This window comes from Ptychodera flava, chromosome 13, assembly GCF_041260155.1.
Source record: "Ptychodera flava strain L36383 chromosome 13, AS_Pfla_20210202, whole genome shotgun sequence".
Classification (NCBI taxonomy): Eukaryota; Metazoa; Hemichordata; class Enteropneusta; family Ptychoderidae; genus Ptychodera; species Ptychodera flava.
In genome coordinates, this window is record NC_091940.1 from 3703105 (window position 1) to 3719861 (window position 16757).

The 16757-nt window shown below is 36.7% G+C and overlaps 1 protein-coding gene across 3 annotated transcripts; it reads right to left on the reverse strand.

The window, feature by feature from the left end:
* Nucleotides 1–304: 304 nt before the first annotated feature.
* LOC139147126 (zinc metalloproteinase nas-13-like) lies at nucleotides 305–16337 on the reverse strand. Of its 3 annotated transcripts, none has more exons than XM_070718030.1 (17): nucleotides 16146–16337; nucleotides 15643–15735; nucleotides 14356–14392; nucleotides 14034–14102; nucleotides 11898–11944; nucleotides 10370–10448; nucleotides 9532–9649; nucleotides 8662–8840; nucleotides 5613–5825; nucleotides 4736–4771; nucleotides 3863–4102; nucleotides 3444–3518; nucleotides 2879–2995; nucleotides 2544–2663; nucleotides 2081–2194; nucleotides 865–923; nucleotides 305–530 (listed from the first exon to the last, which is right to left on the reverse strand). In XM_070718030.1, exons 1-17 carry the CDS (start codon nucleotides 16224–16226, stop codon nucleotides 507–509), a joined length of 1701 nt encoding a protein of 566 aa, XP_070574131.1. In that variant the 5' UTR covers nucleotides 16227–16337; the 3' UTR covers nucleotides 305–506. The 3 variants fall into 3 exon arrangements, with proteins under 3 accessions (XP_070574131.1, XP_070574132.1, XP_070574133.1); XM_070718031.1 differs by having other exon boundaries at nucleotides 3456–3518; nucleotides 16146–16336; XM_070718032.1 differs by lacking the exon at nucleotides 865–923 and having other exon boundaries at nucleotides 16146–16334.
* Between the last annotated feature and the right edge of the window lie 420 nt (nucleotides 16338–16757).

Genomic DNA, 16757 nt, shown 5'->3' on the forward strand with positions numbered 1-16757 from the left:
GGAATTTGGTAGCCCAGGCCATGTTTTCCCAGCAATTGAATGCGTTACCTTTGAGTCTGCGCAGTATGGTGAGTTAGTTTCTGCCGTGATTCTGGGTGAAACTCCCCTGTATAGCGTTCACCCGACTCATCGCGTCCATTCCACTCACGCGCGTTTCACATGAAAGCAAAATACATATCATTGCCTTCACTCCACTCAAACATTAACAAATCACAGACTTGAACCAAGTCTATGTTTTATGTAAAAATGATAACAAAACCTATGCCAAGAGCTACCCTATTACATAAAACAAAAAAGCTATGACTTGGATTTACAACCCTTTTTATTCGGGAACTAAATTATCGAAAGAATAGGTAGTAAATAAGAACCCCAAGAAGAAGTCGATCCATGTACAGGAGTCGTGGAGTTTGTTTTAAAAAGCCACATCTGACATCTTGTGACAAGAAATAGACCTTTTGAAACAAAATTTTAACTTCTTCGATGTACTAGTATTTGTAGTACCCTCTTCAGTTATGGTCCAAGTATGTCATCTGTGTGGACAGTGAAATTATAAAAAATGTTGAAATTGGCTTCGATAATTCCCAGGGAGGTCTGTTGGTGGACCAGTAGTACAAGCAGCCTCTATACTTTAGACCGCGTGAAGATGATTTAAAGTATACTTGTTTCGAGTAATGCGACCAATCCAAAGACTTTTGAACACGAAAACACAGAGATCGTGATTGAGGCACACATTTTTACAAAGCCACAGGGGTGCAATGCATTATCAGTCATAGCAAGAGTATAAAAATACTATATTTATGATTATGAACACTGTTGAAAAAAATTAAAAGTTTCTGTCATCATTGTAAGCTTATATATACTTACAAAAGTACCCCACTGCATTCCAGTTTTCATGCCAAATTCGCGCAGTTGTTGTACAGACTCTGTTATTAATAAATTTATGATTATGAATATAATTCTTGATAAAATTAATATTTCTGTCATTATTGTATATTTACAAAAGTCCCCTAAAGCACTCGAATCCTAAATTAAGATCAGTATTTATCTCGAATATTCACTCAGTTGTACTGCAGACCCTCAAATAATAATTACAGCATGCAGCTGCATTGCGCAGTAACTTGATGCGCAGTCATTACTGCCTTGACACTCTCTAAACAGTGTTTAGAGAGTCTGCCGAGACAGTACTATGACCGCGCATCAAGTTACTGACCAATGCTGCTGCAGTGTAACTATATTGACAATATTTCTAAGGGTCTGTGCTACAAATGTGTTGGTATAAATACTGATCATAATTTAGGATTCGAGTGCTTTAGGGTACTTTTGTCAGTATTTTTATCAAGTGTTGATAATCATAAATTGACTAATATTTACTCTCTTGCCATGACTGATTATGTCTTGTACACCTGTGGCAAAGCGAGCACATTTGACGACTTAGAATGAACAGAAAATTTTGGAAGGTTTCAAGCCTGTCAACGATATTGTTCGAAATTATACGATAGGAAACACTCTGTTTTGCAATTGTTTGATTCCATACTCTTTCTTGGTCATATTCTTACAATCATCATCATCATCATCATCATCATCATCATCATCACTTTCATCATCTAGCAACACAACACATCATCAAACAAAACAATTTCGATTCTATTACATTCCTAGCTATTGAAAATGTACACATAAAGGCCATTCCGTTTGGCTGTACATCAGTCAATGACAAAGAGCTAACAGTGGGGAGATCGACGTAATTTCTCAACAGTATACTGGGGATGGGGACGGAGTCAAGTTTTAGTGAAAAGTAATGCTTTATAACTTGGAAAATGGAAGGGTGACATGTAGGAAAAAGAGGATGGATATAACCATATTTTAAAAAACTGACAATGTCCTAATCATGCCTTGCACCTTTCCGTCAAATCTAACTTAAGGAGGCTCCCGAAGCTTACTTTACATATGTCTGAAAAGTACAAACATCAGCAGGATGAAGAGTACATAATGCAGTTAAGAGAATAGCTACAAGTAAACTCATTGAGACTGCTTGGATATACGTTGACTTTCACTGACAGCATCAACTTCTATCACTCACCGTCTTCACATTGGTTGCAACTTTTCTTACAATTTTTTAACATCCAGCCTGGATTCTTATCACATTCTCCATTGCTGGCCCATCTTGCACAGTTATCGTCACCGTCTAAACAACCTAGATGACACAAAATGGAAACAGGTGTGCATGTCAACATTGTTAGTACAGAAGTCAACGGATATGCATGTGTTACTTTGGATGTTGCTGTCTTGATGCTGTTTTACGCAGCTATCGAGAGCAATGTGCCGTCAGTTGTCTTTAAAACGCCACCAACTATACTCTGACCAAACCAAGTGGCATCATTAATCGATATACATGTGTTAAAATTGCAGTGACCTTCAAGATAGTTTCAGTGCAGGTGATCTGTACTACAAGTGTGTACCTCACAATCTATGATATAGACACATCTCACTGCGTGAGTTTCAATGCTGTCATTTGGTAATTGATCACAAATGAAAACACTCACTATCTGTGCACACTCCACAGCTTTTCTTACAGTTAGGTTTCATGTAGTTCGGGTTCTTGTCGCATTCACCAGTCGAGGCCCAGGCGCTACACTGCTCGTTTTTGTCGACGCATTCTATATCTTGATAAGAGAAACAATTGAGAGACATACTAGCGTTTAGTGTGATACTTCGTCAAAAATAAACTTCCGTTGCATGATTCGATACTTCTATTACTGTTATTCGAAACAGTAATCGTTCTGAAGAAAATCACTTTAACAACAAGCTACAACGTTGACAACTTTTCGAGAGCACGAATTCAACTATTTCGAGTATTCTTCTTAATCTGAAAACTTACGTTGCTCACATTCAGGCAGACAACTCTTGGCGCAGTTTGGTATCATGTAGGCGGAGTTCTTCTCACACTCTCCAAGAAGGGCCCATGCTTCACAACTTTCATTCTTGTCAACACAATCTGAAAAAGGTACGGCAATAACTTTTGCAATAAGCTGTCAAGTGATATGATGCCCTCAATGATTTATCTTAAGTAACCCTACTAGGACAGAATGATGCCGTTGACAATCTGTTCCTAATTATCAGGAATTCACAAAATGGAGCGTTGACACTGAACTCATCATTCTCGACAGGTTCAAATCCGATGTTATATCTCTCAAGATTAGAATTCAACATTTATTTTGTAATTTCCATGGACAAAACAGAAGTGTTGTATATATCGATGCCCTGGCTACTTATGACTGCGTGTTGTGAAGTCTAAAAAGCAGGCATAACAGATAGAATAGTATGTACACTGGATTTATCAGGCTTGCGACAACTTTTACGAATGCATTAAGTCAAACCATTCTCTGTAATATATTTGATTGTCATGAATATAGATGAAATTTAGATAATTTTGTTGGTACAACCTTCTTCTCCCCCTTCTTCTCCTCCCCCTCCACCTTCGTTGTCTCCATCGTCTTCCTCCTCTTCTTCATCGTCTTCTACGAGAGAAGATAGTGGGAATGACGTGTTTAATGCAACGAAATACCTAAACAGTAAAATCACAAATCATTCATGTCCAAATATTATCGGAAGTCTTTTTACCCTGCTACAATCATCCTGTATCAAAGTTTACCTCACTTACGTCCGAATAATTCACTTTACCTCTGTCATCTCGTGATAGATGTCACGTGACTACACTCTAAAGGTACGATCGAGCAAGCAGGTTTGGTAATCGTCATTTTCCAAACTTAAAATTTTCTGAAAAACTTCATAATTAGTAAAATTGTTCTTCGAATGATAAAGATAAAATTGCACTCGCTCTTATTGTGTAAGATAATCTTACCTTCCGGCCAGGGCCATATGATTCCAGAATCGCAGCAATCGTCAGTCCATGCCTGTACCCAGTCATTTTTCAGCCAACAGTTGCCAAATGTGCTACCAGGTCTCTTGTCAAGGGAAAACGATTTACAATCGGGTGTGCTCTGGCATAATTCACAGCAAGCTTCAATTGAGTACATTTTGTTTTGGTTGCCGTCGTTGATGTTACCTCCTCGGCGATCAGTGTTTGTTTCGATTATACATTCTGAAAATATAGGAAGCTGACGTTTTAGGACAATTGCAACCATTCTCCATTATACCATGTGTATGATGTGATGGATGCTAAAATTATGTGAAACTGTTGGCTCCATGAGCCTTAAGTTTGTTACACTTCTGGTCGCTAGTCACGCCATTCGGCTCACACACAGACACACACAATTTCTCTCTCTCTCTCTCTCTCTCTCTCTCTCTCTCTCTCTCTCTCTCTCTCTCTATATATATATATATATATATATATATATATATATATATATATTATATATATATATATATATATATATATATATATATATAACGTCAAGCGGCTGATAGTCAGGTAAAAGGTATCAGAAAAGACAAAAAAATGCGTTTAATCGATTGACCAATCCACAAATCTTGAGACTTCTTCACGAACAGTATAAGAATACCTAAACGGTCTTGAAGAGATTCTGATGACTAAAATCGCCCATGGTGGCAAACGGTGCCAAGTTCAAGTAAATCCGTATGAATCAGATGTCTACATTTTACTCAATTACTACAGTGCATGGTATAGCGAAACAGTATTTATCATCATACTTATGTTTTGGACATATAAGTAATTTGACAAATCAGTTTGCTGTTCTCGCCTTATATTACCCACCTTTCTGGTTTTCATACCAAACATCAACGTCGTAGCCTTGGAAAGAGAGCGATAAACAAGTTATTTGGTAATTTGTTCACAGGATAGACAATGCCCGCACAACAACGAGCACAGCTATGCGTCGTTCACAAATAATGTGGAGTAGGCAGACAGAATTCGAGAGAGCTTGAAGAGTTTCAGCCCCAGAAATACTTTGAATCGTAATAGCTTAAAAGTACATCAAAAAAGCCTTCATTGTAAGCAACAGCTTTCCTCGCATCACTGCGTATAATCTTTTAGTTACAGGACATGAATGATAGTTACATTACGTACATACTTAGCACATTCAAAGCCTGTCATCTAAAAGTGGCAATTTTGACATCTGTTCGACAAATTGCCAATCAATCAGCTAGATACTTTTAACGGCATCCATAGCGTCATAACAATAAAAATATACCTACTTTGAGCAAGTATATTCAGCAGGCAATGTCTTTCACACCTATCATTGACTCTATTGATTTTAGGTACTATCTCCTCTGGATCTAAAATGCACTGAATGTCATCTTTTAAAGATAGCTATTAAACAATATGCATTTCTTCGTCTCCGACATCACAGTAACTTAATCAAAATCTTGTTTAAGATCTTTTACTAGGTTCACCATTTGTGAAGAATTCTTTAGAGAATTAGATAGCGAAGATTGATGGACTTTGTGAAGAAAAAGTGAAATTAATCAAACATTGTACTGTTATAATTGCATTTCATATTAGTATATGACATTTATTTACGAGGTGTCATGTGCCTTATCTTCTGAACGTGGTGTGTATAGCTCCACATGTTTAATTTCCATCATCGTTCTCGAGTTTCTGAACACATCTAAAATCTAATTCTAGAACTCACCGCAGTCGTATAAGCCATTAACTTCTATAAAATCCCAAAGAGTAAATGTTCTTGCTGTGCCTAACTCTCGATTGTAATCATCGATAGCTACGATTGTTGGTAGTCCATTCTTAGTAAAGGCCTTCCTATCATAGTGCATCACTGAATCATAGTCGTAAGGTGTACCCTGTGTTGTTACCTTGCTTAAGACCTTACCGAATTGCGGACTGTATCCTACAGAATTGAACAACAGAACATATAAAACCGTCACAAGTAATACAATGTCAAATTACAGCGACATCAACAGCAGGGGCATGTTTCCTGTGAAATCCTACAACAACATAACAATCTGTGTTTGTCAAGTGGATTGATTATTGAAATTACATTTCCGGCTCATTCGGTGTATAATAAAATGTATAGGTTCACCGTCACAGCAGTTGTTGAACCTAGAATAAAGTGCTCCTGTGCTGTTAAAAATGCCTCGAATCTATGTGTCATCGTAACCTGCATGAACGGCATCTTTTCTAAACGACGAAGAATCGTGACGCATACTATTTTTCAGCACAAATGGAGTGCACCACTGCGAAGTTTCTCAAAACACCATTTGCAAAGTACATTTTCGAAAATTTCAAAACAATTTAGCACTCTTGTGCATTCAGCGCATTAGTCTAAGAGATTCAGTCTGATCTGAATGACGTAAGTTATAATGTATTTATGACTGTAAGGCCGCGTTCAAAAAAATGGTGGGGGGGGGGGCTGGAGGAATCGCGATTGAAATCTTATTTTTTTTCAGATCCCCCTCAATACCCTCAAAAATTTTCAAGTCCCCCCTCAATACCCTCAAAAATTTTCAAGTCCCCCCAATTACCATATAGCCGCTTATTTATTAGGAATGCACGCAGAGTAAAAAAAAACATGTAATGTGTGGTTCTGCACGCAAATGTTCAACACTACCTCTTATCAGCAGGTTGTAGAGCCATATACCTAGGGCAAGTTCTTAAATTGATTCATTTTTAATTGCATCAGTGAACTTTTTGGATTTCTCAGTCTAAGCCGACTTGAGTTTATCCAACTCTGGCCAATTCAATGGCACCAGCTGAAAAGCACACAAAATGACAATCATGAGAGAGTATGAAAATTGTGTATTCCTAGCTACGTTTAACCAAATTGTGAAAAAATGAGCGCAGTGACCTACCGAATTTTTTTTTCAAAAGTACAAGACATATACAACTTAGATGCCACTTATAAAATGTTTTACAAAATTGACAATACTGGAAGGTTAAAATATTCCATGATATTAATGTTTTAATCTCAAAAATTTTGGGTGCAATAATGGCAAATTTGATAACAAATAAAAGATTCCATTTAGTCACACATTTTTCCGTTTAAATAAGAGTCTTTACTGTTCAAAGTTGTACTTTTGTGTTATTGGTACAATGAGATGTGAAAATTTCATTCACTGCATGAACTTGAAATGAATGGTTTTATATATTGATTTTAAGTGATTTTAGAAAAACTGACTTTTCACCGTACATTTGTATAAGATCAAGTATGGTGACCCCATCTTTTTTCTCCAATATTTGATTGTTCTCATATGCCAGAATTCAGAAATCCATGGTAACTGTTAGTTCCCTAGTCTTCTATGTGTTGCCCTCTGGCTGGATCTTGTGTACAAGTAGATGTATGTTTCACTGTCGATGAGTGTCCTATGACCGAAACTCTTCTTAAACTACATCAGAGTCAGAGCTACATGTATCACTGTCACTGCCAGTATGTAGTAGCAGGGCAGTAGTTGTATTAACTTCTTATTTGATAATATTTTTGTTCAGTTTATACAATTGTGTTCTTGCCCAGCTATCCAGTATTCATCTTGCCAACACAGCCTACGTGTACCGTGCATTTGCATCATTCAATTATCACCAATATTTAGACAAACGGCTTTGTTGACAACTGAACATTGTCTTTTTCAGCAGCATGTTGTAGAGAGACACCAAGAAACTGTGTTTGATACATTGCATAGAAATATTGAAAAATTATCAACAGTTGTAGCTCCTGCCCCATTACAAGGCCAACTTGTTCTACGAAAATTTAATGGCATTCATACATTTTTAGACTTTTTCGAGATTAAAGACAAAAAATATGACAAAACGGTTCTAGATTTTGTTTAATTATTACTAACATTAGAACCATTGGACAACATCAAAATGTTGGGAGTCAAAATATTTTTAGGTCCCCCCTATAGGCAGAGCAAAACTTTCAAGTCCCCCCCTCGACTACCCCAAAAATTTTCGAATCCCCCCTGAATTCCTCCAGCCCCCCCCCCCTCACCACTTTTTTTGAACGCGGCCTAACATATCAGCATTAAAGTATAGGATAAAGCCCAAGTACGAGGGCTCTTCTGGTATATAAAGTCCAACCCAACGATAAAATGTCGAGGCCGCAGGCCGAGACATTTTATCGTAGGGTTGGACTTTATATACCAGAAGAGCCCGAGTACGAGGGTTTTATCCGACTTAAAAACTATCGCCCCTAATTGATATATTTTCGTTTCAATGTGTTTACGTCAATCGTCCCCTTTGTCAATGTAACATGTTTAGGATATGAATTAAAACTTTAATTTGTGAAATAGCCTTCCAATGTAATGGAACATCCTATATAAATGCCCTAGGGCACATTATATAAATGCCCTAGGGTACAGCAGATTTTGTGTTGCAGCTGGTTTCCGCTGTTACCAGATTTGAATATTAAAACGTACCACATGTCTACAGAATATGACATGTTCACTTTGATTGGACAGCACTTTAGTACGGCGCTGTCATTCGTTTCTTGAATTTGGTGACCAAGGCTTTATGAGTAAATAAAACACCCTGAATTGAGCACTCTGATTGGTCAATCAACAGTAGATAGTTTTTAACTCTGGTTGGAGCACCACTTGCTAAGCACCTGACGACTACGAGTTCTATACGCGCCATGGTAACACCAGAGATATGTAGACACTTTCCTAATAAGGTTTATTGCAAAGCGACTAGTTTCAGATATGTAGAATTACAGCGTGGTGTGAAATACCCACCTTCCAGCATATTTTCTTCATATAAACGGACATATTGATCTCTGTCGAGTCGACCTTGTTCATGTATGAATCCGACCAAGTGCATTAATTCGTGTATCACTGTCCTGTGCCACACACATCCATTGCCAAGAGATACTTTCTGCATCCCCATATTAGCATAGCCAAAGCCGGACCAGCATCTTTGAAAGATAACAGCAAAGCTTAGTGAATGACTAATCTTTAAGCAAAGTTGTTAGATACGTACTACTCTAATTTCCTTTGGTATAGCTTATTTACTGACCGACCACAGTATGTGCCGTACCATAACATAATTTTTAATAGCGACCAGGGTCTTTCCCCGTGTGTTTATCATTGAGGATTGTTAATTATAATCTCACGGCAAAGACTCAGTGTTTTATAATTACAACACTGGAATGTTTGCACAATGGAGTTTTTGAAAATACACCAGCACTGTACAATAAACAAACAATATGACGTCATGTTACTATCACCAGCCGCAGATGATATTTGGATGACAAGTGAGGAGAGAGCGATGGTTGCATTAATCTGACAGATATAATGCGTTGTAATTGAACTACACGACAAAACAATCTGTCGTTCAAAAATATATCACAACTGTTTCGTCCGAGTAAGCATTATGCATTGTGCAATTTTTTTTCCAAATAAAAATTTGATTTCCGGTCGGTGTATTTCGTGCGATGGTGTTCGCACGACCCTCCTCACAGATGACAACGGTTCATTGTAAGAAACCTTGAAATGTTATACAGGACCATTTGTTCATGTGTAACTGTGCTGATCCTTGAATTTGGAGGTGACTGTTATTATTGCAGGACATGTATTACCTCGTGATGCATCCAAAGAGGTACCTACCCATCCAGAGGTGTTATAAAGACATAATCTGCCTCATTGGTGCGTGGAACGAAACGAATACACGTGTAGCGATGGTAATCCGCCATGGCATTCTCGATAGTTGTTACGGCGGCCTGATCTGAAATATGAAAATTGTGCACAGTACAGAGAACGGGATAGCGTTGCAAACTTTGTTCAGTTACAAAAGATGTGTCATAACGTGCGTTTGGACATTCAACAGATTGTCACTTATACCTACATCAATTGTCAATCAACGCAGAGCATGGGGGATACATGTTCAGTTATTTTCTTTTCACTTTAAAAATAAAATCAGCTTTCACAACTAACAATGCAGCCTGACACTAACAGAACGTAAGGGCTTCAATTTGTTGTAAAGTTGAATACCTGGAGGCCCCTCCCGGACACTCATTTCCACATTGGGTACAAATGTACCATAGACAGTCGGAACTAAAGCGCGCAAACTCTATGACTTTCAGTAAAATGAGTGGGTGTCAAAAAGCGCTAAGCTACATTACTACAAAATGGTGGGTAAAATGTGCTTATTTGGGATCAAAAGTTGTGGTAGAGCCAATATCAGGGTCAAAAGTCTAAATTTTATAAACGTTTCCTGGACAAAGGTATACCTGATCAGACAAAAAGAAGAAGGGGGGGGGGTTTCAAAACCGCGGTATACATAACCGTATATGTCACTATGTCCCCTGGTCTGGATCATTCAGATCTTTTTTAACAAGTATCATACACAATCAAGAAACGTCTCCTGCAATTGTTGACTATTTTTAATTGCATTTTACGAAAAAGGAATAAAAGACGACGTTACATAAACAAGTTAAAGTTTTACCGTAGTAGCCGTCAATCACATACGGAACAATTCCATTTGGCCATCGACGATCTTCAGCAGCGATTCCTGCTCTGAGTTTCTTAAAGACGAACACAAAATGAAAACTATATACCGGACTACAAGACGAAGTATATAACTTGGATATTTGCACTCACATTAATCTGGCAATGTCGTAGACATTGGAGAGATTACAAAATGCGCTAACTTGTTTCATTTTTTCCCACCAAATGCATACAAATGTTTAAGTTTGAAGTATATTTTTGCCTTCTTCACGACTTCAGGAAATGCCAGGATCACAGAGTGATGTAACGACAATGACATTCTGACGCAAAGTCAGCGTGCAAACATTTTCTTCTATAGCTGTCCCGAACCTCCAAGAATACCTCCCAAGAAATGTGATCTCAATGTTACATTACATTGGTCCGCGTTTCAGACCTTCATCTGCGTATGAAGCATCCAAAAGTATTAATTTTCTTCCATCCGTAATTAATTAAAAACTTAACACATTCGTTCGAAGGTATGTTTCGGATTGGTATTTCAGTAGCCAAATGTGATCTCAAATTTCAAAGGGTTCATCATCAAACACATGCCGGGCATTACAGACTCATGCCTCCTTCGTTTCAATTTAGTCAGAAGTTTGAAAAAAGTCATTGATTATTATAAGAATAGTTGTCCCTTGCATTTTTGATAGCAGAATGCTTTCCAGTGATTTTTTTCATCTTAAACTCAGTACATTCGTTCCATCCTTGATGAAGGTAGAAAGATTGATTCTACATCATTTATTTCCCAGATTTTATCACTGCCCATAATTACATGAATCACAGTACATAACTAGTTCACGAATTTCAGGCATACGGCATTGGTGAAAGTTTATAATCGTTATTTTTGTTGAAGTTTGAAGTTTTAGTAATTGTTACAGTGGGAACATGTCAGATCAGATGAAACCCTACGGTCTATTTGTGGTCTTCTTTGTACTACTGTATATTAATTTGTCAGAATTCATTTGAACCACTCTGTGTCGCCGACTCCAAATTGCTGTGCATATTGCCGATAAGTCTGGTTACGTCAAAGTGCAGTAAACTTGGTTGTTAAACGGGCATATAAAATGGTCGCCTCTGAGAAATAATAAAATAATAAACGTTCTACAACTCATTTTGTCTTGTCAACACACCGGCAAACCAGGTAGCCAGCAGGCGTGCGGATTCTATGAAGATGTCGGTGTAACTTTAACTGGTAAACTTGACCGTTGAGTAGAAATGTTAATCGGATTGTGGCTAAGGTATTTAAAATAATTGGTTAAAGAAGTGTTCATGCCGACAGTTGTCTCTACAGTATTACCAATCAACTGAAAATCCATAGTTCCTATTACAAATTAATATTTTGTAAATCATTGACTTGGAAAATGATGGGATTTAAAGTAATTTAATCATTCCCCCAATGACATGCCCTCTTTAAATGATTGTTTCAGTTGTCAAGTGTTAATCCGAATTAGGCCTACTGGTTGCTATTGTCATTATCCGTGTATTACCTGTGGTCCAAGGTAGATATCACCCTCCATAAGTCCAGGAACATTCGCTGTAACATGAAAATTATAAGGGATTCGTAAAATACAAACTTATAATGTAAACGACATCAATAGACCCTCTTACTTCAAATATATATATATATATATATATATATATATATATATATATATATATATATATATATATATATATATATATATATATATATATGTACAGTTCCCACCCCTCAGTTGTAATGTTCTCGCCCTCCGTGTACGAGTGTGCACGAGTATTTATTCCATTCAGTAGTACCTCCAGTTTCGTTTGTATTCGTGTTGTTGTAAAGCTTGATGAAGGTTCGCTAGTCGCACCGAAACGTCGCTATTTTATTGCTACTCGGGATTGGAAGCAAGACGGACTTTGAACAACCCAGTTCTATAAGTCATCAGATTGTATGTGTATATATATATATATATATATATATATATATATTATATATATATATATATATATATATATATAATATATTATATATATATAACACGATTGGAACTAATTTCGGATAATTGGGTTTTCATATTTTTCAAATTTCTCAACAGTGTTAGGTGCCGTATATAGCTGAATGTTGCAATATTACAGCAGTATAGCTGAATGTTGCAATATTACAAATTACTCATAAAAACAAGTGTTTACTGTAAAAAGAAAAGCAGATGAGCTTATATTTGTGGATTAAATCGGCATCACCTCACCATCCAATTATCCCAAATTAGTTCAAATCGTGTGATATATACATGTATTTTCATAACAACAGTCGATATTATTCGTATGTGTGATTCCGGAAAAGTTTGTATTTCGAAGACGCAATGAATTTTTCGTTCCGAAAACTAGCACATGTCAGTAATGTGAGCTCGTGAGTACCGACGTATTAAAATTGATTCAGCGTATGGCTCATGCATATTAGCACAGTGTAGAAGTGGCGCACTGATTATTGTGGACACCTTGAAATACAATTAAAATGACAACAAATCGAGAAGCGCATCTGCTCAAAATCGAGGTTGAATTCTGAGGGTCACGTCACAAATGGCCATTTTCTTCTCATTTTTCTCAATTTCGGGGGTCTGCCACCTGTATAGTCAAATACTGACCGTTGACATCGAAATATGACACACAACAATTTTACAAAAAGACAACGGCACTTGAAATAAGGGACATAGATAAATAAAACACTTACATGGAAAATGAAACTCAAGGTGACAGGGGGATTAACTCAATATCGTTCGCCGTCATGACTGTACGCGCTTTCGCACCAAACTTTGATCTATATAATTTTGACAATCTAAAATTTCACCGACAGTACCAAATGTAATACATAAGCTTATTGCTATAAGCTCAATTCTTTCAGGAGATTAAGTTTAGCAAAATGTACACTGTAAAGGCAGGGGACTTTTTCAATTTATTTATTCATTATTTGTTTGACATTCACAAAGTATGACTTTGTGGATGAGCAAAGGGGTAGCGTTAAAATGTAAAAAGTCGTTTTAACCTTGACAACCCACAAATCGTTATTACAATGTGCTTTGTCATCATTAGGTAGAATGCAGCTGGTGGACAGATAGTTGGACTCTCAAAGCTTTACAATATGTTTTTGATCTACCACTTGTAGGGGCTCATTTTGAAGATTATGGAGTATAAACTTGACTTTTTACCGGTCTAATTTTCTTCATAGAGTTGAAACAGATGGCAATTATTTTTAATTTAAGTGTCAAAAAATATTTTGTAATTTCTCCCGTACCAAATATTGTACGATGACGCCCGATTGTTATTCTTTAATTTGAAAGAGAACACTTGAAATTTTTCTTTAGCGAAATTTGAGCAAAAGTTTAAATGTTTCGAATTCAAGGCGCGTGCTACCTGAAAATAGATCGGTCGTTTGCCCGACGAAAACATGAATAAGACCATGTATGGATCAAATTTGTTTACTTTGCGTGTGTTTTAGTATCCTCGGTCCTGAACGTCATATAATAATACTTGCTTTATTTTTCAACATTTCAGGTGTCCTCGAGAAAGGTTAAATGTAAATTGCAAATTATGCGAGAATAAAGGTTATATTTTAATATGGATGTCTGTAAAATATCAAATGACAAGATAATGCGTCTCACCTTCAATCAAGTGTTGATTTCGTGTCAATATAATTTCCATTGCAGACGATGGTTCCGGTACAGAGTCAGCTGCGTCAAAAAAGCAAAGTCGGCATTTCAATGTCATGTATTTACTCGCAATCATATTTTGCCGTCCGCGATTTTTTTTTTCAAACTGTGATATTTATGCGTTGCAAAACGGAACATAATGGAACTTTGAGGAAAATCAACATAACAACACCAGATCAATTTTTTTCGGTCACCGTTAATGTTGCAATATTGGGAAACAATGATATGGAATAAACAAGGTCATGAGAGAAAATCAAATAATCAAACCAATTACCTGAACGCATTGGAGGTGATGGTATACTATATTTTCTCTGAAAGAAAGTGAATTCAACATGTATTAAACGTATGCGTTGTCTCATGACACGAAAATGATGGTGAAGTAGAAATGCAAAGTCATGTCAGAAAATATATCACATTTTATGAATTAGACACATTGCTGACTGATTTTCATCGCAATAGTCACATCGCAGAGTAAATCTTTTAGATGGATGATTCATACAGTTTGAAATTTAATTTATCTGTCTGAGTTTAGAGGAAATAATATTTAAAAAAATGTTTTTGGGTCTCGTCTTAAACACCTGACAACGTAGTTATGACGTCCATATACAGTGGGGTTGCCTTTCATAAGACTAGCCAGGCAAAACTTTCAGGCTTGTTCTGTCATACAAACAAACAAAACAAAATACTTCTAATCGTTTCATTGCGAGTGAAAATGTAAAACCCAGTTCTTATGATTTCAAATCACCCTAATTATTTGACGGAATCGTCGTCCATCAACTTGAAGGCAAGCTTCAAATGTTGATGGAAATACCTATCTCTGACAAAACCGTATCGAAACAATATTGTTTCACTGTTACATAAGTTCACTACTTTTCTCCAAATTACAACGCCTTCTAAGAAGTGTTAATGACATAAGGGGGAAATACGTTTTTGACAATATCACATTTTTTGTCCTTTCTCTCGCAAAGTACTGTTTCTTAATCTCTCTCTCTCTCTCTCTCTCTCTCTCTCTCTCTCTCTCTCTCTCTCTCTCTCTCTCTCAGAACGAAGTGACCTTCAACATGTGGTGTATACAACGTAGTCTAGCTGAAATCACGTTCACAGGTTTTCGCCCTTGATTCAACCATTAGTCGACCGTGTAAACATCATTGGCATTTATTGTAACTCCACTTTATGCTCCAACTATTACGATTGACAAATATATAGCCAATTAGACATCGCCAAGTTAATTTTGTAAAGAGAAAGTACTCCTAACGGACTATCGAAGTTACGAGGAAAAACACTTTCGCTACATAAAACCATACAACTATAACATCCGTAAGTTACATTACTGTCGTTGCTTCATTTTCAATCTGTGTAAACCTCACTGTGCAGGTATGCGTTCAAGTGTGACGATGAAAGGTAGACAACGGTAGTGACAACAATACTCCAATACTCCAATACTAATATCACATTGATACTTGAAATTTCAATACGAACAGATAAAAATTGATTTCACATAGACTATTTTACATGAAAACCGTTATGCTCTACTCTATACAGCGTATTGAATTTATTTTACCATGATTAACGGCAAATCGTCAAACATTGGACCTTCTGCAATCTCTCGTTTCTTGTCGTTGTGTTCGATATTTTCGTCATCGTCCGGAACAAGCTGTGAAAATGCAAACGTACAAAATGGTCAAGGTTTCCATTTTGAGTAAAATGCTTCAAATCCTTCATTTAATGACAGACACAGGAAAGGTGCTATGCACATATTCAGTTATTCTGATTTTTTACCAAAAGTCCTAAACATATTGTAATGAACGTTACATTAAACACGAAAACTAAAAATTAGTTAACATGTTACGACAAACATTGTCCAACGAGTGATGAAGAGACGAAACCTCGTTTGACCAAAAGCTGGGCACCGGCGATCACAAGCAGATAAAAAAGTGTACAAAACAAAGTCTCGAACAAAATAAATCCATGTTCTTTTGAACTTGCCCTTTAGGACATAAATTAGAGCAGGAATGATCAAGTGTACACCATTCAGTAGTTTGGTAAGGCATGTTTTGATCTTACCTTACTTGTGTGACAAGATGCTTTCATTGTTACAATGATGAAACAGCAGTAACGTAGCCAGACACTTCTGTAACCAGTCATTTTGTCGGAGAATCGACAACAAAATGATACAATGAAGTCGATATTCAGTGGGTCGGTGGTCTGAGTAAATATGTTATTAAAGTTATCAATTTCCGGATATGGGGAATTTTCCAAAGGACGTGTTTTCAACATTTTGCAGAAATCACTCAATCAGGAGACAAGTATGAGGAAGTAGTTTTCTTAATGCAGTTAATGACGACTGTGATCAGTTACGGAAATTTGATAATCAAATACATTAATACAAATATACATACATCCTTTCATGTACATGACCATCCCCACACACAAATACACTAATGCATAGCTATATCACATGCATACACACACATACATACACACATACACACACACATACATACATACACACATACATACATACATACATACATACATACATACATACATACATACATACATACATACATACATACGTACATACATACATACATACATACATACATATACGTACTAACTACATTTGTATTGACACATGTACACACGAATACTGGGATGGCTTGATGGATGCATGCT